This window comes from Gymnodraco acuticeps, unplaced genomic scaffold, assembly GCF_902827175.1.
Source record: "Gymnodraco acuticeps unplaced genomic scaffold, fGymAcu1.1, whole genome shotgun sequence".
NCBI classification, from domain to species: Eukaryota; Metazoa; Chordata; class Actinopteri; order Perciformes; family Bathydraconidae; genus Gymnodraco; species Gymnodraco acuticeps.
In genome coordinates, this window is record NW_022992351.1 from 1,646,611 (window position 1) to 1,666,972 (window position 20,362).

General features: G+C 42.6%; 1 protein-coding gene across 3 annotated transcripts in view; it reads left to right on the forward strand.

The window, feature by feature from the left end:
• The window catches only part of arhgef25a (Rho guanine nucleotide exchange factor (GEF) 25a), a 47,747-nt gene that overhangs the window by 9,035 nt on the left and 18,350 nt on the right, over positions 1-20,362 (forward strand). For 2 of the 3 annotated variants that reach the window (XM_034209488.1, XM_034209489.1), the window contains exon 3: positions 18,674-18,981. In XM_034209488.1, coding sequence (XP_034065379.1) covers positions 18,674-18,981 — 308 coding nt within the window. Of the gene's footprint in view, positions 1-3,129; positions 3,625-18,673; positions 18,982-20,362 lie in introns of those variants that run through there. The other variant, XM_034209490.1, reaches the window with a different exon arrangement.

Genomic DNA, 20,362 nt, shown 5'->3' on the forward strand with positions numbered 1-20,362 from the left:
AACGGAGCAGAATTCTTTCTAGTGATTTCATAATCACTGATGTGAGGGCTATAGTCCTTATGTTCTTTTGGGCATGGAATTTTGGGCAGCGGTTTGATGTGTGAAGTTTTCCATGACAGAGGGATGGTGTGCGTGTCAATAGAAGCCTGAAAGATGGGTTGCCACACTGGAGCCAGCTCAGTAGCAACGTTTTTCAGCAGAAAACCGCTGCACCCATCTGGCCCAGCCGCTTTCTTGGTGTTGGTGCACTGAAATGTTTTTCTGACCTCTTCGACACTGATGGTCATTTTGTCAGAGGAAGCAGGTATTATGGTTTCGAGCATTTCAGTGCACTATTGCCTGACATTTTTTGTATTCCAAACATTTAATTCGATCATCGCAGAAGAATATTAGTCAATGAAAGTGGAAACCGCACTATTTCAAGTGAGTGAAGCAACCATTCAACTTTCAGCAACAAGTACAAATGCCCCCTACTGGGTGCCCTGTAGAAACACACTCCCTTCATTTAAGAGCACATGAAAAGATTCCTCTGCATTCTCAAGAGCAGTGTATTCTTTATTATGTCTCCACTGTGTTTTCTGGTTGGGACAGCTCCGGCAGCGTTTCCTCACTTTGTAGTGCTTTCCCCTCGGATCCATGTCTTCGTTTTGTCTTGTTTCTTTTTAAATCTGTGCTGTCAAAGCTGTTGTTACTCCTCCTTTTGAGTTGTGCTTTTATGCCTAGAAAGTATTTGGCAGCCATATCAGCAGCATCAGTGGAGACGAGTGGAGACATTCAGCCGCTCTGTTTAATACTCTGGTGAATTGCCCCACAGTTGCTTAGCATCCATTAAAAGCAAAGTGAAGGAGGGAGGAGGAGGGGGGAGGAAAAGAAGAAGAGAAGAACTTTCTACTTCTACATGTTATATTTTCTTCAGTCCGAGCTGTTTTTGTGTGTGTGTGTGTGTGTGTGTGTGTGTGTGTGTGTGTGTGTGTGTGTGTGTGTGTGTGTGTGTGTGTGTGTACTCCACTTGTGTCAGTTGACAGAAACATCCTGACGCCAATCTACCACCACCTTGTCACTGTGATGAAATGGATGCTGAGAATACAGCCCTGCCAACCATTGGAGCCCTTCACAGTGCACCTCAGGGATGTTCATATTGGTGTGTATGCGTGCACATTTGTTGAGTGCCAGCCGGGACTCAGCCGTCTCTTGTTTCCGTTGATGCCAACAAAGAGGAACCTGAGTGGGCACTCGTCTGTGATGCTGTAACCGGCTGGTGAAATCTGTGCAGCCGGATGGTAGATTGTGTGAAAGGAGCATGGCGTGATGAGTGCTGCAAAAGTGTCATTAGCTCAGAGGCTTCGGGCAAAATGAATGCTGTTTGTTGATCAGAAAATAATGGTTTGGTCTCAGAACACGAAGTATTTCATAAGAGCGTCATCACTGATCTTTATGGCTTACCTGCCCATGTGGGTTACTTCTTGACTTGTTTCCTTGGATAGAGGTAGTATACAGGCATGTGGACAGACTGATGTCATCTGTAAAGAGGCTGATCAGTCATAATGGAATGTTGAAGATTGATGCAAACATATAAATATAGTACTTTTAGAGTTTACAGATATAGTACTTTTACAGCGCTGTGTTTTCACTTTGGGACGCATACCCTTCATTAGGTATGTACACTCATCTATTATGTCCATGTATGCACTGTTACAAATCTGAGAACTCATTCAGTCGCAGACACACACACACCCAGATGTATGTGAGGTGCTACACACACAAACATGTTTTTTTCTGAATAGAGTAAAAGTACAAAATAAATGGTTAGTCTTAAAGTGGACGTCTGGAACAGATGAGTGAAACTTCTTAGAGTATGCTTGTGTGCTGTCATTGTTGAGAGTACAGTTGAGGATAAAAGATGATATTTAGCCTGAGAAGTAAGGGTATACCATTGATTGTAACACATTGTTGTAGGAGTCAATTTCAGTAAGGGTTTACTACATTTTATGAACAATATGATAAAGTACCTTGATTTTTCAGATCTGCATGTCCCTTTTGATATCACAATATATAATTACAGATTATATCTGTTTTTTATACTCCTGCAAAATATACATTTAATTGTAATCTAAACCAGTAAACCTGGGATTTGGGGAAGTTTCTCTGGTTAGAGTGACCCACTTTTCTCTTTCTAAATCACACACACACACACACACACACACCACACACACACACACACACACACACACACACACACACACACACACACACACACACACACACACACACACACACACACACACACACACACACACACACACACACACACACACACACACACACACACACACACACACACACACACACACACACTCACACTCACACTCACACTCACACTCACACTCACACTCACACACACACACACACTCAGAATGCCAACATGCCAGCATTGTGAAATTGGAGACCACATGCTCCCTCTATGGAAGCACAAATGAAAAAAAAGCCCTTGCAATGCCGGCCCCATGATCATAACTGAACACAGAAGTCAATTTTGGAGCCGTCCCACTGAAGAAAGCCCCCGATGATCCATGATGTGAACACACAGTCCTGAACTGTTTAACAGACGCTGTTGATGACACTGTCTTTGCCTTACTGGGAAATACATCACACCTTCAACCCAACATACATAGCCTCTCTGTAAATAGCATTATGTATCATTACAGACATTGCTATTTCCAGGAGAGATAGATCTGCACTGGAGAGCGTGGCATTTTCTCTGCTCCTATAGCTGGTTAGTAAAGGATAGCAGACAAGCGAGGAAACAGAAGGGAGCAGCTGAGAGGAGAGAAACACAAGACAGGAAGAGAGAAAAATAAGGGGAGTGGGAACCTTATCCTGGAATAGCCAGTAACTAGAGCTGCAGACTCCACCCTTCTCACCCCTCCCCTTACTCTCTTTCTCCCTCACTATCTCTCTCTCTCTCTCTCTCTCTCTCTCTCTCTCTCTCTCTCTCTCTCTCTCTCCTCGTCTCTCTCTCTCTTCCTCTCTCTCCTCTCTCTCTCTCTCTCTCTCTCTCTCTCTCTCTCTCTCTCTCTCTCTCTCTCTCTCTCTCTCTCTCTGAAGCAGTCTCCATGTCTGTCATTTGACCAGGCAGTTCACAGAGGCAAGAGCTCAGCACCAAAAGGAAAACAGAGAAAGAGACGGAGCGCAGGGAAGCACATTCAAGATAACGATAAGCTTGCTGGAATGTTTCCTTGGTTGTTTTTCACCAGCTGAAAAACACTGTCAGAGTGGATTTCTTCTTGGCTGCTGCTTTTGTGGACTCTTTCTCTTCTTCCTCCCGTCTGGATGTGGGCTTTAAGTCTGTCTGCAGTTAACTAAGGAGGATCAACTGACACCTTTTTGGGGATTTACACTTTGAGGAGTAAACCTCTATTTGGGTGAGTGTGAGAGAGGGAGACTAAGAGAGACTGAGAGAAGAAGTGGAGACAGAGAAAGTGCCGGGCCATGCCCACCTTCGCCCATGGTTCAACAGCATGAAAGGGGGCAACCATCACCATCGCCACCACCGAGGCTGTGGCTGCCAACACTTGTTCCGTAAAGTCCTGGCCAAGTGTGGCTGCTGCTATGCCCGAGTCAGAGGTCAGTGCTGTTACACTCACAGACAAAAACTCACCAAGACAGAAAAAGCATGATTCTTATCAAGTTTATCATCTTCAGTCTAACTTTCTTTGCCTTGAGGGTGATGCTGTACTTCAAAAATGCATCTGAGAGTCTGTTTATAGATTTTGTGTGAGAGTTGTTACTTGTATGTGTGTTTTTGTTGATCCTACCGAACTGAAGCGATGACTCCTCTCCTCTCCTTCCATTTAATATCTATACATTCTCTCGCTCATCTCCTCCACATTTTCTCAGTTGTCCACCCACGTCTCCCTTATCTCTCCCTCCATTCCTGCGAGCGTATGCTAATAGTTTAAGCTTCAATCCTCTCGCCTCCAGCTCCAGCAACAGATGTGTGTTTCATACACATCAGAGTATGCGAGAAAAAAGTCCGTACACATGACTACACAGTGAGGAAGACGAAGGAGGACATGCATCACACATTCCTCCATTCAAAATAGAGGAACGAGAGAGTGATAGAGAGGACTGTGTGTGTGTTTGAGAATTGGACAGTGTCTGTCCTCATGATGAGTGTGTGTCGGTCAGGTATGTGCAGCACGTGGATGGATGAAACATCACTCTACCCTGAGCAAAGTAATCTCTCTTTCTCTTTTGCTCTCTCTCCAACCCTCCTGTTTGTTGTAATGAAGTGTAGCAGCAATAGCAGCAGTCTATTAGAATAGTGTGGTTGAGTAAAAGCAGCGGGTGGCATGATATGTTATAAACAGGCTGGTTGCGTGCCTTTTTTCTTTTACAAAACTCAGGACTCCCCGTGACATTACCTGAGAGAAGTAGATCAAGTCCCTCTATCTTTCCTTTCTGTTCCTGTTGTTGTCTTCTGCACATCCTTTTGTCACCCTAGCTGGAAAGAAAAGTTATAACAACAGCGGAAACTAATAGCACTAAATGAGTTTACGTTGCGGTGGAAAGCTACGTGTTTGTTAGCTTTTGAAAGCCAACATCAAAGGGATAAACAGTGTACCTACCCGCTGAGGCTCTGCACATGGGCGGGCGGGGGGGGGGCTCATGAAGTAGGTTTTCAGATTATTGGCCAGCGTTGTTGGATACATACCTCAGATTCCTTCACTTTAATCTCTTATGTAATGGATATTCTCCCTTTTCCATAGCCTGCAGATCCCCATTGTACCTCCAACATGTTATCATAGCAAATATACACACGCTTAGATCATAATGTATAAACATGTGGGGGAGTGGGAGAATAAAACACGTCATGCTATTTAAAGAAATCCCAATAAACATACAATAAGATAATTATTCCAACAATCCGATAGGCTTGGATTTGTATAAACAACCATTCAGGAGGCTGTTTTGGTCCATCACGACAAGATGTTTCATATTTATATATAGAGTTAGAAGACAAAAACCTCTTGATCTCATTTACAATCGGAGCAGAAGAAACATGAGCACTCCTACCTCTCTGGAGAAACCACATAATACAATTACAGCAGGCTCTTAGAGTAACTTAACTATTAATGTGAATCCCTGCGATCCTTAAAACATCCTTATGAAAAGTACATTGCTACTACTGTATTGCTCCTACTATAGGAGCTCACATACATTACAGTTTCTATAATTAACACGACGTCAGGGGGGAAAGAGACAACTGTAGTGGCCTTTTCACTTTCATTGCACTTTCTCCTTAGAACTCTTCTCTGACTTGTTATCAGATACAGTTGACCATTTCAAACTCATTTACCGAATCTACCTGCGTCGGGAACTATACTGACATCCAGGACCCTGTTGTTACTGTTGTGGTGTTTACAGGAAAAACACTGAACAATGCAGGTCTGACTTCACTCGCCAAGGTCTTCAGCACTTCTGATAAACCCAACACAATGCACTTGTAGGTCAAGCATGTCACATGTTGGACTTTGGGGGAGTTAAAAAAACTAAAATAAACCCCTACTAACTGCTTTCTGAAAGCTGCGATAATCAGGGTCCAAATGCAAACTAATGACTTTGTGAGCTGCTGGATTTCCAATGTGAATAGTGTCACCATTTCCTCCTCATAGTCCTTTTCGTTCCAGTGACAAGCTGTGTTAGTCTATTGTATCAAACTAAGCTGTTCATGATGCATCTGCACCGTTCATTGATCCAAAAAAAGCCTCTCCATTGACAAAGAGGAAATGATAGTGTACAGCATGATTAACTCCCTGGCATAATAACACTTACTGAGGCTGCATGATGACACACTGTGCAGTATACCATTATGCCACACACTATGGGTTTGTGTTTTTCACCTCCATTCACACGTTCACTGACATCACACGTTTACTCTAACCAATCAGCAAATACATGACTAGACTTGTAAGTTTAGCTGCAGTTTCTCATAATGATAAATGATGTGTCCAAAATGACCATCAGTAACCATCAGTACTGCTTCCGTTCAATTCACTTTAATGCAGAAAGGGGACTGCAGTGCGTCAGGAAACTGGCAAATCAATGGCTTTCTGTGGCCTTACTGTATATGGACTATCCTTCTTAATCATGGTGTAATGAAACGAGAAGAACATAGTCATTATAAGCAAGACAATGTGTGAATGTGTGTATGTTTTTTTAAGGTATGTGTTGCAGTTCCTTTACAGGACTGACAAGTGCCAGAAGGCATGAAAAACTGAGGCAAATATGACAATGTATAAACATGAGTGCAGAGGGGAGGGGGATTATTGACCCGAGCGGTGCTCGGCATGGTACAGAAGCCCAGAGAGATGGACAGGTAGACAGATGGGTATAATGAAAGAGAAAAGCATGTATCATTTTAGCTCTGATGTTAGTGCTGCTCTGCAGGGCACATTAGCAGATTGGCTGCCAGTGGGCCATCACTGAGGGCTGCTTCTCAGCAAATACTTTTGACAGACCATTTAAAAATAGATGGTGTGCCATTATTTCATATTTTCCTCAGTCAATTGCCAGATAAGCCAGAGGGACAAAACAAAGCCTTGGGAAGAATCATGAGATCTTGTAAAAAAGTTATGTTTTTGGAACTGCCAAAGAAAACTAATGATAATGCATGCAGGAATCTCTGTTCCTTTTTGAGCATTAAATAGCTTGTTATGCTTGGACATTATTGGTTATGTTAATCATGATGTATACCACTGCAGTGGAGGCCAGCACAATCACCTCTGCATCTTTACTGCAGCAAAGCCTCCCACACACCTAATGGTATTTGGGATGCACCCTGAGGACCCTGACAGACAGAGAAAAGAAAATAAAGAAAGGGATAGGATGTAGGTAAGATTACATTCAAACAAAGCAGATTGTCACTTGAATGTGAAAATACATTTTAGCATAATTAAAAGCACAGCATTTCTATTTTAGCAGCTTAAAGGGAAATGATTCAAATGCAAGCAGTTTTGAAATGCATTTGAAAGACACAAATGATTTGAAAAAAGAAAGTTTATGAACAGTTGTTCTGAAAGACTTTGAAAAACCCTAACAAAACTCAGTTGTCAAACATGTTTGATACATTTTCAAGTGTCTTTATATACACATTTGACTGTAAATGTACTTTATGTCAGACATGTGTTTGGTTTCCTTGGGAATAATAATCGGTGCACAATACAGATATCTAGAGTTATTTGTGTGTGTCCCTGAACTGCTCTGTTCTCCACAGTAAGCAGCTTTTCTCTGTCTGGGAGTTTAAGGATGACTTGGCTGCAGCTGTAGCACAGGCATAGCAACTAAAACACTTTTCCATATGTGGACCCAAAATATCTGCCTTACCCTCCATAACTCTATCTATCTGGGTTCCCTTTGCATCTGTGAGTGTGTTTATCTCTGAGTGTGGGGGGCTGATGTTGACTCATGCATGCAATGTCTAGGACGAGGATCCCCCCCAGCAATGACACACACAAACAACAACACACACATATATTTACATGGTTGAATAGCAGAGACAGAGAGCGGGACTACAACAACAGTTTAATCTGTAAAATATTTAGCGGATTATTCTTCCTAAAGTTTCAGCTCAATATTAAATTGCACTGCTTTGAAAAATGTTCCTGTTATTTCTTTCCACCCCTAATGCTTTTCAGCTTTTTGGCAATGTTCTTTTTTCCACACATGGCCCATTTGCTGGCAATTTAAAATGAAATACTTGATCACTTTGGGAAAATGACTGTCCCCTCGCCTGCTTTACGCTACCAGTCAGAGTGGGAGCCCCTGGAGGTGGGAGAGTTCAGTGTAGTTGTTCTCAGACGCAGGAATCAGATTACCAGGTTTCTCTGAGACCCCTGAGACCAACATATCATTTTGATAATAAGTCAAGTACCCTTCTGACAGAAAGCAGCTCTGTTGGCAAACGCATGGGGAAAAATTACAGTGACTGAACCAGCGTGTCTTTTTATGCTTCAGCTGGAGAAGCGTCTTTGTCATCAGCTTATAAGGCAGACTTTGGACATTATGGAAAAAGCAGCAGAAATAGCTGAAATCGAAGGTATGCTGCTGGACTGCTGTGGCCCAGCCTTGTGTTCGACAGTCTGAGATATTTTTAAACGTTGCACCCCAGCCCACCCTCCACCCCGTCATCTCCTCCTGGCCTCCCACCCAACCCCCTGTCTCCTCTCTGCCGTGCAACTGATCTCCTCCATATTGTTTCTCTCTCGCACATGCAACAGAGAAAAGGACACAGAGAGAGAGAAGGGAAAGAAGTGAGAGAGAGGATGGGGAGACTTGTTTAATACCTACCAGTGTTCCCAGTCTCCCAGCTGGATGAAGAAATGACATTTTGGGCTGAATGTTTCATGATTTGCCGGCTTGGAATGTGAACACCAAGTGGAGCACTAAAATCATTCCTGGGGCATTTTCATTTCTCTCGTCCTCTTTCCTTCCTGTCTCCCATCTCTCCCTCTCTGTTTTAGACTGGTCGGCATACAGCTAGTCGGACGGTTATTAATTATAACCTTCTCCCATTTTCATTTCATCTCCCTTTTTTACAGTTACATTTTCTTTCCTTTTTGCTCTACTGAGCGGCCTTGCCCTGACATATTTCCACGGCTCCCATGCTCCTCTATCTCCTCCTTTCTTTCCCTCTCAATTTTCCTCCTCTTCTGGGTTCTGTTTGTAAACGTGCAGAGGAGAAGAATGAGGGAACAAATTATGAAACACAGGAGTGCATTCCATACCTTGTTTAGAAAGAATTCTCCTACAGCGCAGAGGGGGAGAGGAGCCACTTCCCCCTGCGATTCTCCCCCCACTTTCAGACCATATGGCTCTTTTTATGTCTGCAGTCTTTAGGGGGGTCTACGACATTTGTTCTCGCTTCATTTAAACTTAGTTATCCGTCTTGTTCGACTCACTCTATTGCTGTTTGATATGCACGCTGTTCTGTAATGTAGTGAGATTGAATACAGTGGGAAAAAACATGTTCACTTTCTACCCAGTACAACTTTTCATCCCGCAAGATTGGAACGTACTTACTGTAAATCTGAACAACAGGTTGACTACACGGATTGCTTCAGTGACCCCTCAGGCTGTCAGAGGAGGGAGGGACTTTGTGTCTGCTCTCCTCTGCTGTTCTCCCCGGAGAATGCTTGATAGAGGCCTCGCTAGAAACTTTCCAAAACAGTGCACTGCAGGCACTGCAAACAATGGAAAGTGACAATATGGAAAGCAATGTCGTAAAGAAGTCGGCTAGAGCAACCACATGTTGTGTCTAGAAAAGGTTATCTTGTTCTCTATCAAATCTGCAGATTAAACAGTGGGTGTCAGTTTCCACCTGTCTTTGTTAAAGGTCACCTATTATGCAAAATCCACTTTTTCATGTCTTTTATACATCAACATGTGTCCCCTCTGTGGAAAGAGATTCTGAAAGTTTCAGGAAAAAAGATTTGGTCACTTTTGGCCTGATCCATTTATATGAAAACCTGTCTGAAAATGAACTGATCAGATTATGGCCACTTTATGATGTCATAACGAACCATTAGCCAATCACCAACCAAGGTAACCCCCGCCCACTTTATCACCTGAATCTCCTCCTAGAGCACCATTGTGTTCTTTTTAACCAAATATCTCGCAGAGGGGTGTGGGGAGGGGCTCCTTATTTTCATCTAAAGTAACAGACCCAGAATCAGCACTTTTGAAACAGGGCTGAAACAGAGGGGATTATGGGATGCTCTAATGCAGGATCTGTTTGGTATTTCGAGCCAAACACTTCAGAGACATGTTTTGTATATATCTGAGACCTATTATATATTGATGATGATTATAACACAGTATAATAGGGGACCTTTAAGTCTGCAACCAGTATGGTAAAGGCACTCCTAAACCATTTAGTTATACTGTAAATCTTGAGATAGAAGATCAGTATAGAGAATTACTATTGTGTTGACTATTGACCTAAATTCAACCTCCTGTTTGTCTATTTCAATTTTATCAGTTGATTACAGTTATTAGATGTTTAATTATCTTGACTATTACTTGATTACAAAATACATACATCAAGATTCAACATAGCTGACCTGTGTCTTGTGTACAAATGTAAAAAGTACAGGAAGTTTCTTTCTGGGAAATTGAGTGAGAAAGAACGCAAAGGAAAACATTTCCAGGAAGTGCCTGCAGTCTTTGGTCTCTGCCTCCTCCACAACATTGTGAGCAAAGCAAAATTGATCCATCTACCTTTCATTCGTCAGCAGATGACGTTGATTGTCAGTTGTCTGCATTGATCGTTACCATAGACACACAGCCATTAGCTAGGAGATAGCCAGCAGCTTGACTATTGCGGCAAATACTCAAAGTTTATAATCGGTCTTGGTGGCCAAGTGGTTAAGTAAAGAAAACAAGTAACAACGGCAGCGACACAGGTTGAACATGTTGAACCTCTCACTCTCTATCCTCATGTTTCCTGTCAGTGTCTTCACTTTAATCTCTAATGAGTGCAACTGCCTTATTCCTTTTAGCAGCAACACTTAAAAGACCGTAGCTATAATAATTCAATGACATCACACACAGTCTATATCAGAATAATGGGTTTCTGTGGAAACGCTCAAATGACATCTGCTGATATTTAGGTGGAAACATGGGCTTGGTTTATGGTTTGCTAACAAAGCAGTTCAGTGAGCAATTAAGATCTACAAAAGAAAATGTTTCCCCCCCTTGGCACAAGTTGTATCTTTTCTGTCTCTGTGATGCTTCACTGTCATCATTAGATAGCTCACAATTAATATTCCATTCAGTAGACAACACTGTAGACCACAAATGGTTGACATGAGCCCAAGCTCTCCTGAGACACTCGAATGGAGTTTGCGTATTCATAAGACACCCTCTTAATGCCCATATGGAAAGCTCGGGCTCCAAAAGCAGGACTTGATCTGAAATAGACAAAAGCAGACAGGTGCTGATGTTGTTTCTTGAATGTGGAGTGAGCTTTTTAAAGGCAGCCTTTGTGTACACCGCATTGTTTTACAAATATGCCACGAACAGTTGTGTGTTACTGTTCAAAAAGTGATGCAAATCTAAGGTAACGATTACATTCTGTGTGTGAGTGTGTCTGAGATGAGCGTGTGTACACGTGTGTAGGTTGATTTTGTGTCTTACTGGTGGTTAATCTTTTGTGCCGCTGTCCCCCACTCTCTTTCCCTTCTGGGCTTCGTTGCTATGGCGATTAGAGCGGGGAGAGGTGTAGAGCCATGGAAAGGAAAGAGAAAATGTGTCTGGAAAGCCCATCAAGTCTGACTGAGAATAACTGTACCAGCACATCTTAACATCTGCAGGAAAACACATTGTGCCAGATCGGCAAGAGAGCAGTTGTTTCAACACACATGTGAGATGCCAAGTTTGCAGAATTCAAACATACCTTTAAATTACATCTGGTGGGTTAACATTTATTATTTGAAATATGTAGCTCTTGATATGAAAGAATCCACGTAAAAAACATGTAAATAAGAAACATGTCTAATGAGTAGTGGGAAGAATATACACATATATAAATTGTGTATTCTTCATTACTCAAACAATATACTACATAGTTTACCTTTGCCCTGATCTTCAACCCAAATATCACCCTGTGTCAATCAGATATTCTTCAACAATTACTTCACATTCACCCTAACAATCCCTCTTCATCCCTTTACATCTCAAATATATATTTTGTGTACATCTTGTCGATGTCTTATGAGAACATTTTTGCTCATGGCAGTTTGGAGAATTGACCTTGTATACAGCTATTATGAATTTTAGAACAGCCCAGAAGTGAGGGGAGCAGAGCTGTTGGGAAGACTGGGCCGATGTCTCCAGCTCCGCCTCCTCACAGGGGTCCTGTCTGGCACCGCCACAGCTGCCTTATGGAATCACACTTGCTTTTAATATGCTCTGTCTTCAGCCACCTAATGGCAGCCTTGTTTACCCATAAACAGATGTGCCTTTTTTTACTATATTTGGTGTGTGTGTGTGTGTGTGTGTGTGTGTGTGTGTGTGTGTGTGTGTGTGTGTGTGTGTGTCCTTATAATCATAGTGATGATCTACAGCACCCAGTGTTTGTGCACTGTTGTAATGTCTAAAAGGTTAGTGTTGATTATCCCTATAATTATCCCACACACATACACATTAGCAAACACCCACAACCACACCAAAACAGGGTGCCATGTACAGTTATCTCCTCCTTTACAAGCTGTGACATTTAAGTTCTATATACATTATTGTATTAATAATAATATTTCAATTATAGGTTGATGTTGGTATAAAAAGTCAGACACAGAATTACTGGTGAAAATAGCTGTGTAATGTCCTCTGTGGCTTTAAAGGTGTGAGAGAAATAAGAGCCATAAAGGGACGCAACTGAAGACCTATTTTCTGCACCTCATCAGTTCTGTCAACTAACAGCAGACATTTTAATAACACTGAATTCATAGCACAGAATGATTGCACTTTTAGGATTGATGGAGACCTTGGTTGAGGTGGAGGCAGCAGCTGTGATTTAAATGCACAACCTTCGCCCCTAAAATACACCGCTTTTCTCACACTGTCCTGATTTTGACCGTCAATGGCACTAGTGGTAGTTTCATAAGCTCTCATCATGAGTAGTGTCACACTTTCACATTGTTCCAGAGACAATAGGATTAATGCCAGCGTTTCAGGCCTGTTTTTCTGTGACGGACATTGCTTTGATGCTTTCCCTGATTAAACATACACCACATAGTCTTTCTGAGAGTGCTGAGGAGATCGACCCTGATATCTTGTTTGTGTGTCCCTTGACTATGCCTTTCTCATATTTTCTTCTGTGCTCCTGGAGTCCCAGCAGTGTGTGTGCATGTATGTCCGCATAAACTAGGTCAGTAGGAGGACAGGAAATATGTGTTCACGTGTCTGTCCGACTGCAATCTGTCCCTTAAACATTATAGCAGGCAGATAAACTCACATACGAAACACGCAATGATTAAAATGCTAGCGCTTCTGGATATATGTCCCTGCTATAAATGCTGTCAAGTGTTTTACATAATTTGTTGTGGCTAATAGCTGCCCCCCTTACTTCTTCTCTTCTGCAAATTCTACAGTACTCTCACTCTTGGTTTTGCTTCCATCTATCTGGCTTGTGTGCTAAACCGTCTTTTGCTGCTCGCCTAAATCATGAATAATCTCTGCTCTCCCCATCAGCCCATCTCTTAGCCTCTTGTTATTCTTCTGTTCATTAAAATACACATTCATATTCATTAGAAAGATGAATAAAGTCTCAGGTTTAAGGTTCAGTTTCTTAAGTCGTACTGGCAAAATCTCCTCTAAAGAAGATACATTTTCTTAGTAGTCTTTCCTTTGCTACTGTGTCTCTGCCAGTCGGTTTTGCATGTGGAGCTCGTGCTGCTCCCAGCAGCTTTGGGGCAGAGCATAGCATTGTTTCAGAGGAAGGAGCTGTGTGTCCTGATCCCAGGACAGGACCCTGCCAAAGTCTTAAAAACACTGCAGTGCAGAGGGGAAGAGCAGGTTAGAGTGCAAAAGAGGTGGCTGAGATACAAACAAATTGATGTTGATAAAGGGAAGGGGAAGAGGGGGGGACAGGATAAAGAGAGAACAGCATAGTGCCAGGATTTATAAATCAAAAGCAGCACAAACAAAACACATGTGAAAAGCTGTGAGGCCAACCAGATGAAATCGATTGAGAAAAAGGGTGAAAGAGATAGGAGGCAAAAAGGTGTATCTCTTCATTGATAATCATTGCTGACAAGTATACAGTGACATTCTAAACGTTGTAATATGTTTCTGTAAAAGTTCATCAGAAGACAGCTAAAGGATTTCAGGTCATATTCTTCAGGTACTAAGTGCCTCACTGTCTCACAGGTCTTTCAGTCTGCACATCTGAGTGCCTGGGGGCAGCCCAGGTCCTGCTAGTTGATGGGAAGAGTGTCCATTTCCTCTGAGTAGGTGAAACATAATATACAAGTAGAGCCTGCGCGGAAGTGCACAAGGTGGGGAAAGCAATAAATGAGAGATAGAGAATAAAAAAGATAAGCATGGTGTTGTTGAAAGCTGTTGACGCCTGGTGCCTGCGTGTTGACCGACACACTCTCAGACCCCCGGGGTTGTGATCTGTGTGGAGGGGCTGGCATTGATTGGCAGCTCTAAGAGTCTCTTAGACCCAGCTGGACGTTTGACATTGTTGGCACTGAGGTGACGAGCAGGCTGCTGTGTGGTGTTTACTATGATAGATAGATGACACTGGAAGCTCAAAGAAGTGAACAGCCACACATTTAGACAGCAACCCCCGGGGAACATGTGGATGCAATTTATGTGTATTACATGGGCACCTGCATGTCTGTCTGTATGTGTGTATGGGTTGAGTCCAGTGATGCCTAAATTGCCTATATGGTCTCATGAGGCTTTAGGATTGACAGAGAGCTCCAGAGTGGAGCGGCTGTGAACAAGTTTGCTCCATTACAGCCAACGCTTTTAGCCTGATATGTTGGCTCAGCAGCACTCTCCTATCAACTGATCAATAAAGGGAAGTTGAATCAAACTTCTTTAGGCGGGCCAACACTTAAAGCACAACCATCCACATCAACGAGAGGTTGCTTTGCTTGGGTGATTTGCCTTTTAGTTTCCTGTTTCCAACATAAATTGTTAGGAAATGTTTCTTTTATCCAATCATATCCAAATCAAACCTCTGTGACCTTCACGAGTATTTCTGCATCTGATGTTTTCCCTCTCCACATGACTGGGAACGCTGTGCCACAGATAGTCTTAATTCAATTCAGCTGCTATTTAAAACTTTGTTGAGCAGACATGGTTCACTGTGATACATGAAAAAATGAATTGATCTTCAGAAATCAATTCAGCAGCTATTTTTTATATTAATCAACTGAGGCAATTAACAAGCAAAAGGGCCAAATATTTCGCAGTTCGATGACAAAACAAGACATTTGATGAATTCCCAATGGCCTCTAGAGAAATGGTGGGCATTTTTCTGAAGCTTTATACCGACCAATTTATTACTTAATCAAGAAAAAAATCTGCAGAATAATTGATATGAAGATAATTGTTTGTTGCAGCTCTAAAATAATTAAACTAGACATGGAGTCAAAGCTAGATTTAGTGCAAGAAAAACTCCACTCTCTTAAATTGCCCTTTCAGGTTTCTGAGTACTGTCAAACTTCGCATTTGTGGGTGAACCGCATCAAGAGAAAGACTGGAGCTACTTTAGTTTGCAGAAGAAACCTTTTACCCACTCTACGCCGCCTACCCTCAGCCTTTAAAAAAGTAGTGCCCTGTGCCTTCAACTGTTAATTATTGCAAGCACATACAAAATAGTCAAGCTGCATTAACAAACCTAGTTAATCTGTTTTTAGGACCGCCATTGTGTAGATGAATATCACTGGGCACTATCAATATGAAGCAAGACAGAGGGTGAGTGGGAAGGATTTTCCTTCTGCGTTGGTGTATAATGGTATCAACTCCTCTCATCTTGGCAGAGCGGAGGCATGTTGCTCCGAGGGGAAGCTCATCATATCCTTTTGTGTTTTACAGTTTCCTTGCTATTGCTGTGAAAATAAAGCTGTTAATGATGTCCCTGTAGTGGCTAGTATAAGGTTTAATAACAAAACAGAGATTAAGCTTTCCAGGGTCAACTGGGAAACCAGCTCGTGTGCAAAACAATCAGTAGGGGAACTGCAGAGTTGCCATGGTGACATATGCAGATTTCTCAATCATTATAAAACCAATAAAGTATGTACTCTCTACATGTTGTAAATGTGTACATCTGACAGGGCCACTATGTCATTCTGACGCAAAGTCATGAAGCCTCACTGCTGTCTCCACTCAAGTTTAATCACTTCCAGGCTCAGAGACGGTGTCAGCCTCTCTCCCCCCTTTCTTTTTGTCATACGCTATCTCAGCAGATGTCTGGAGCTGGTTAGAAACTGTGTTTCTGCGGCTGTGTGTCTGCACTGCGACCCCTAAACCCTGGCCTGACTGAACCTGAGCAGGGAATACAGGGAAACACAAACCTCCAGGCCTGGCCCTTGTTAGAGGTCAGAGAAGCTGGGGTTGGGGTTATCACATTTGCTCAGCGTCATATTCACTTCCTCTCTCTTCCCTCCAGCTGGGGACCCTCAGAGTTTGAGTGTGCATTTAACAGCTCCAGTAATAAATTGAATAGCTTTCAGATGCAGATATTTTTGTCTTTCCCAGCTAAGACACTCCACAAAGGGCCGAGGTTTGAACTCATACTGCTGCACATGTCGTCTTACTGTCTAGGACCCATCCAGTGTTTTGACTCCAAAGAGTCTATTCCTCACAGGATAGAGCCATCTACCTTCTCTGTACCCCTCTCTGCTGCTTGTCTCTTCCCCTGTTAACCCCCCAGCCCGCCAGGCTCAGATCTCCTTACACTCTCCAGCCTTTCATGTGAATGTGGGTGGGAGCAGAGGATGGGGAAATTGGCCACCCTGGGATCACACACACACACACACACACACACACACACACACACACACACACACACACACACACACACACACACACACACACACACACACACACACACACACACACACACACACACACACACACACACACACACACACACACTCAGACAAATGAAGCCTATAAATGTGTGGTGAGACAAGCCGGAGATAAATGACAGAGAACATGCTGTCTGTGTGATGTAAATACGCAAACAGACATGTAAGATGTGTTTGGTTAGCAGCTAGGATCCATCAACAATGTATTCTATCTTAATTTGGACTGGCTGTGATGCCATGTCCTGAGCTTGAGTTATTTTGCTCCGAGGTTAGCCATTTCTCAATAGGCGACAGCTTTTACAAAGCTAATTTTCATTGATCGATACAGTGGTTACTTTTGCATTTCTAAGAAAAGTAATTGGATGAATGAAATGCAGGATAGCTCAATCACTTAGTATGAAACTGCTGGGGATGGGGAATTTCTTGTGGCTTTGCCTTTGAAGACAGTTCACATACAAAATGGTCGTGCATTCTGTTTCTTACTGCTGCCTGCTGTGATAAGATCTTCCTCTTTGGATCAGGAACATTACAACCAGGCCAGTGTTAAATACTTATGAACAAATGAATAACAAATTCACATTACAAGCTTTTTGAAAAGTGTATTTTTTGGAAATTAAAGGTAATTTTAGCTTTGTCCCATTCAGCTGAACATTGGTTTAAAATGGGCCATGGCAGTTCATCTTTTCTGGAGAGAGTGTTTCTCCATCTGTAGGAGGGTGGGGATCGAGGGTCAGAGGTCTGGTCGAGGGCAAGAAGATGGATGGGTAGGGGATGACTGAACTGCGTTTGCACACAACAGCACTCAAGACACACAGCTCAGAGGAAGAGGACTCTCTGGGCTGAGGAAGGGTATGAGGCAGGATGGGGATGGGGGACAAGACAGAAAAAACAAACAGTCCCAAGCAAGAATCTTCCCTCTACAAAGGCTTAAAGTGGATGTCCGGTCCTAGCTCGCCCCCCAGGATCACTTCCCATGACATCACTGTGCAGCAGCCGCCTTCAACCAATCAGGAGTGTGTTTCACATCATTGTTCTGACCTCTGCTGTCTGTATTGAATCAAAGTGTACGCTGGTCATGTGATTGGACATGTGCAGCTCAAAGGTCGGATTGACATAAACAAAACAGTGCTTCCTTTATGGCAGGGGTGTCAAACTCAAGGCCCGGGGGCCAAATCCGGCCCGTGACTTCATTTTATGTGGCCCCACAAGAGCTTGCAAAGAATATAATATGTTTATTATAAGGTTACATGCCGATTTACAGAAGCACGTTGCCCATAAATTACATGTCCCACAATGCATCTCAAATTTGACTTTTTTTCTCAGAATTTGACTTTTTTTCTTCAAAATATTAATTTTTTCTTAGAATTTGCCTTTTTCTCAGAATCAGATTTTTTTTCTCCAAATGTTACTTTTTTTCCCAAATGTTACTTTTTTTTCCCCAAATGTCACTTACTTATTTATTTTTGACTTCTTTTCCAGAATTTTGCTTTTCTTTTTAAATCATCATAAAGCCATTTGTGACATTCTCACTGAAGATACTTATTAAGTTATTACCCTATCCGATAATAATCCAATGCAGAGGCAATAATGTAATATAATACATTATTTTATATATATTAAATATTGATATATGTATTTTTGTATGTATCTAAAACTGGCCCTTTGAGTGCAACCATGATGCTAATGTGGCCCGAGATGAAATTGAGTTTGACACCCCTGCTTTATGGTGAGGCTCACAGCTGCACTGCTGTGTTTGAAGAGGACAACTATTTATATTTCCTCCTTTGTGTTATGACTGTCACTTCTTCTCTCCTGATTTTCACACGTCTTCTTCACCTCTAGCTGCACTTATCTGATAGCCAATCAAGAGTCCTATTGCAGAGCAGAAACAAAATGCTCTTTTTTGTCAGTAGATTAATTGACTATTTGACTGTGGATGTCTGATTGTAGGGAGGGAGGATATACTCTGCCCTTATTTATCTGTTCCATACCGCCACATTATTACTCCCTAGTGTTTGACAAATAGCGTTCTGCTCTGTCTGTCTTTCCCTGTCTCTTCTCCTCAGATTCATACTCGGCAGCAGGCAGTGAGGGCAGCATCTCCACCTCTGTGGCGTCCCTGCCGCCCCAGGCATCGGGCAGCTCGGCCCCTAGCTCCCCAGGCTCCAGACGCTCTGTCAGCACGCTGAAGAAGTGGCTCACAAACCCTGTTCGCAAACTCAGCGTTGGGGCCACAGCCAAAGGGGAGCGCCAGGTCCGCAAACTTGAGGAAAAACCTCCACCTCCTCCGTCTCAAAGCCACAGCCTGGATCTGGGCAGCCCCCCGAGGCATGATGACACTTTCACCATCCTTCCCATTACCCACAGAGAACTGGTGAGAATACAAAGTTGTAAAGAGGCTGCAATCTTTTTTTGTTTACTAATCGAACAAGGCCTTGCGTGCCGGCTTTGAACTTCAAGTTCCTCTTTACACATTAGATAAACCACCTCATAAGTAAACTCATAAACTGAAATGATCCCACACTGCCTCAGATAAACTGGCTCTGAAGTAAACAAGCTAAACTTCAGCCTTGTATAAATACAAGGTAAAGCCAACATCCTGACAGTGGCTTGTGTACACTAGTTAGCTGAAGAATATTTAGAGAGACAGGATTAACCCTTGTGTGGTGTTCATATTTTTGTTACTCAGCCAGTGTTCGTGGGTCTGGTGGATCCGCTGCCTTTTTGGGCTTCCATTCAACACAATCAAACTATTTTATGTTAAAATACTCAACAGATGTTTACTTCATCTCAATTACAAGCAATATAAACAGCATATATGGTTAATACTTGCCCTTTTACATTTGTTAGATCACATTAATGAATTAAAGTGCTACTTTTTTGCCCGCTGACCGGCTGGTCTTGTGGCTCGTCTAGCTGATGCTCAATCTCATCCTCTTCTTCAAAGTCACTGTCAGACTCAGAATTCTCAGAAATGTGATCCTCACATTCTGAAACCTCTTCCTCTTCCTCTACATCATCATCAAATGGTTCTCTCTCTTCCAAAATAATTTGCAAGGCCCTCTGAGCAGAGAATCTTTTGGCCATCTTGATCAGTTGTGATAAGGACCCAAACTGGCAAAGCTTTATTTATTGTGTCTTGCCCCAAATTTGCAGCTTGGATAGAGTGTGAAAAAAATAAAGATTGGTTCTCGCAAGACATAATGCGGGAATGTGAGAGCAGACAGGTGTCGGTGCTTTACTTTATCAACAATGTTGCAACCTTGTGCGGGAATGGCAGGGGCAGAAACACAAAAGTCTCACACACACACACACACACACACACACACACACACACACACACATACCATGTATACATCAGTTCAGGGGACATTACATTGACTTACATGCATTTCCTGGAGACTTATCCTAACCTTAACCATAACCAACACATACCTAACCCTAACCCTTACCCTTAACCTTACCCTAACCCTAATCCTAAACCTAACCAAGTCTTCACCATAAAATTAATGATTCCCCTTATGGGGACCTCCAATTTGTCCCCATAAGGGAGGCGAGTCCCCACACGTGACTGTGTAAACAGATTTAGGTCCCCACAAGTATAGTAATGCTAGGCCACACACACACACACACACACACACACACACACACACACACACACACACACACACACACACACACACACACACACACACACACACACACACACACACACACACACACACACACACACACACACACACACACACACACAC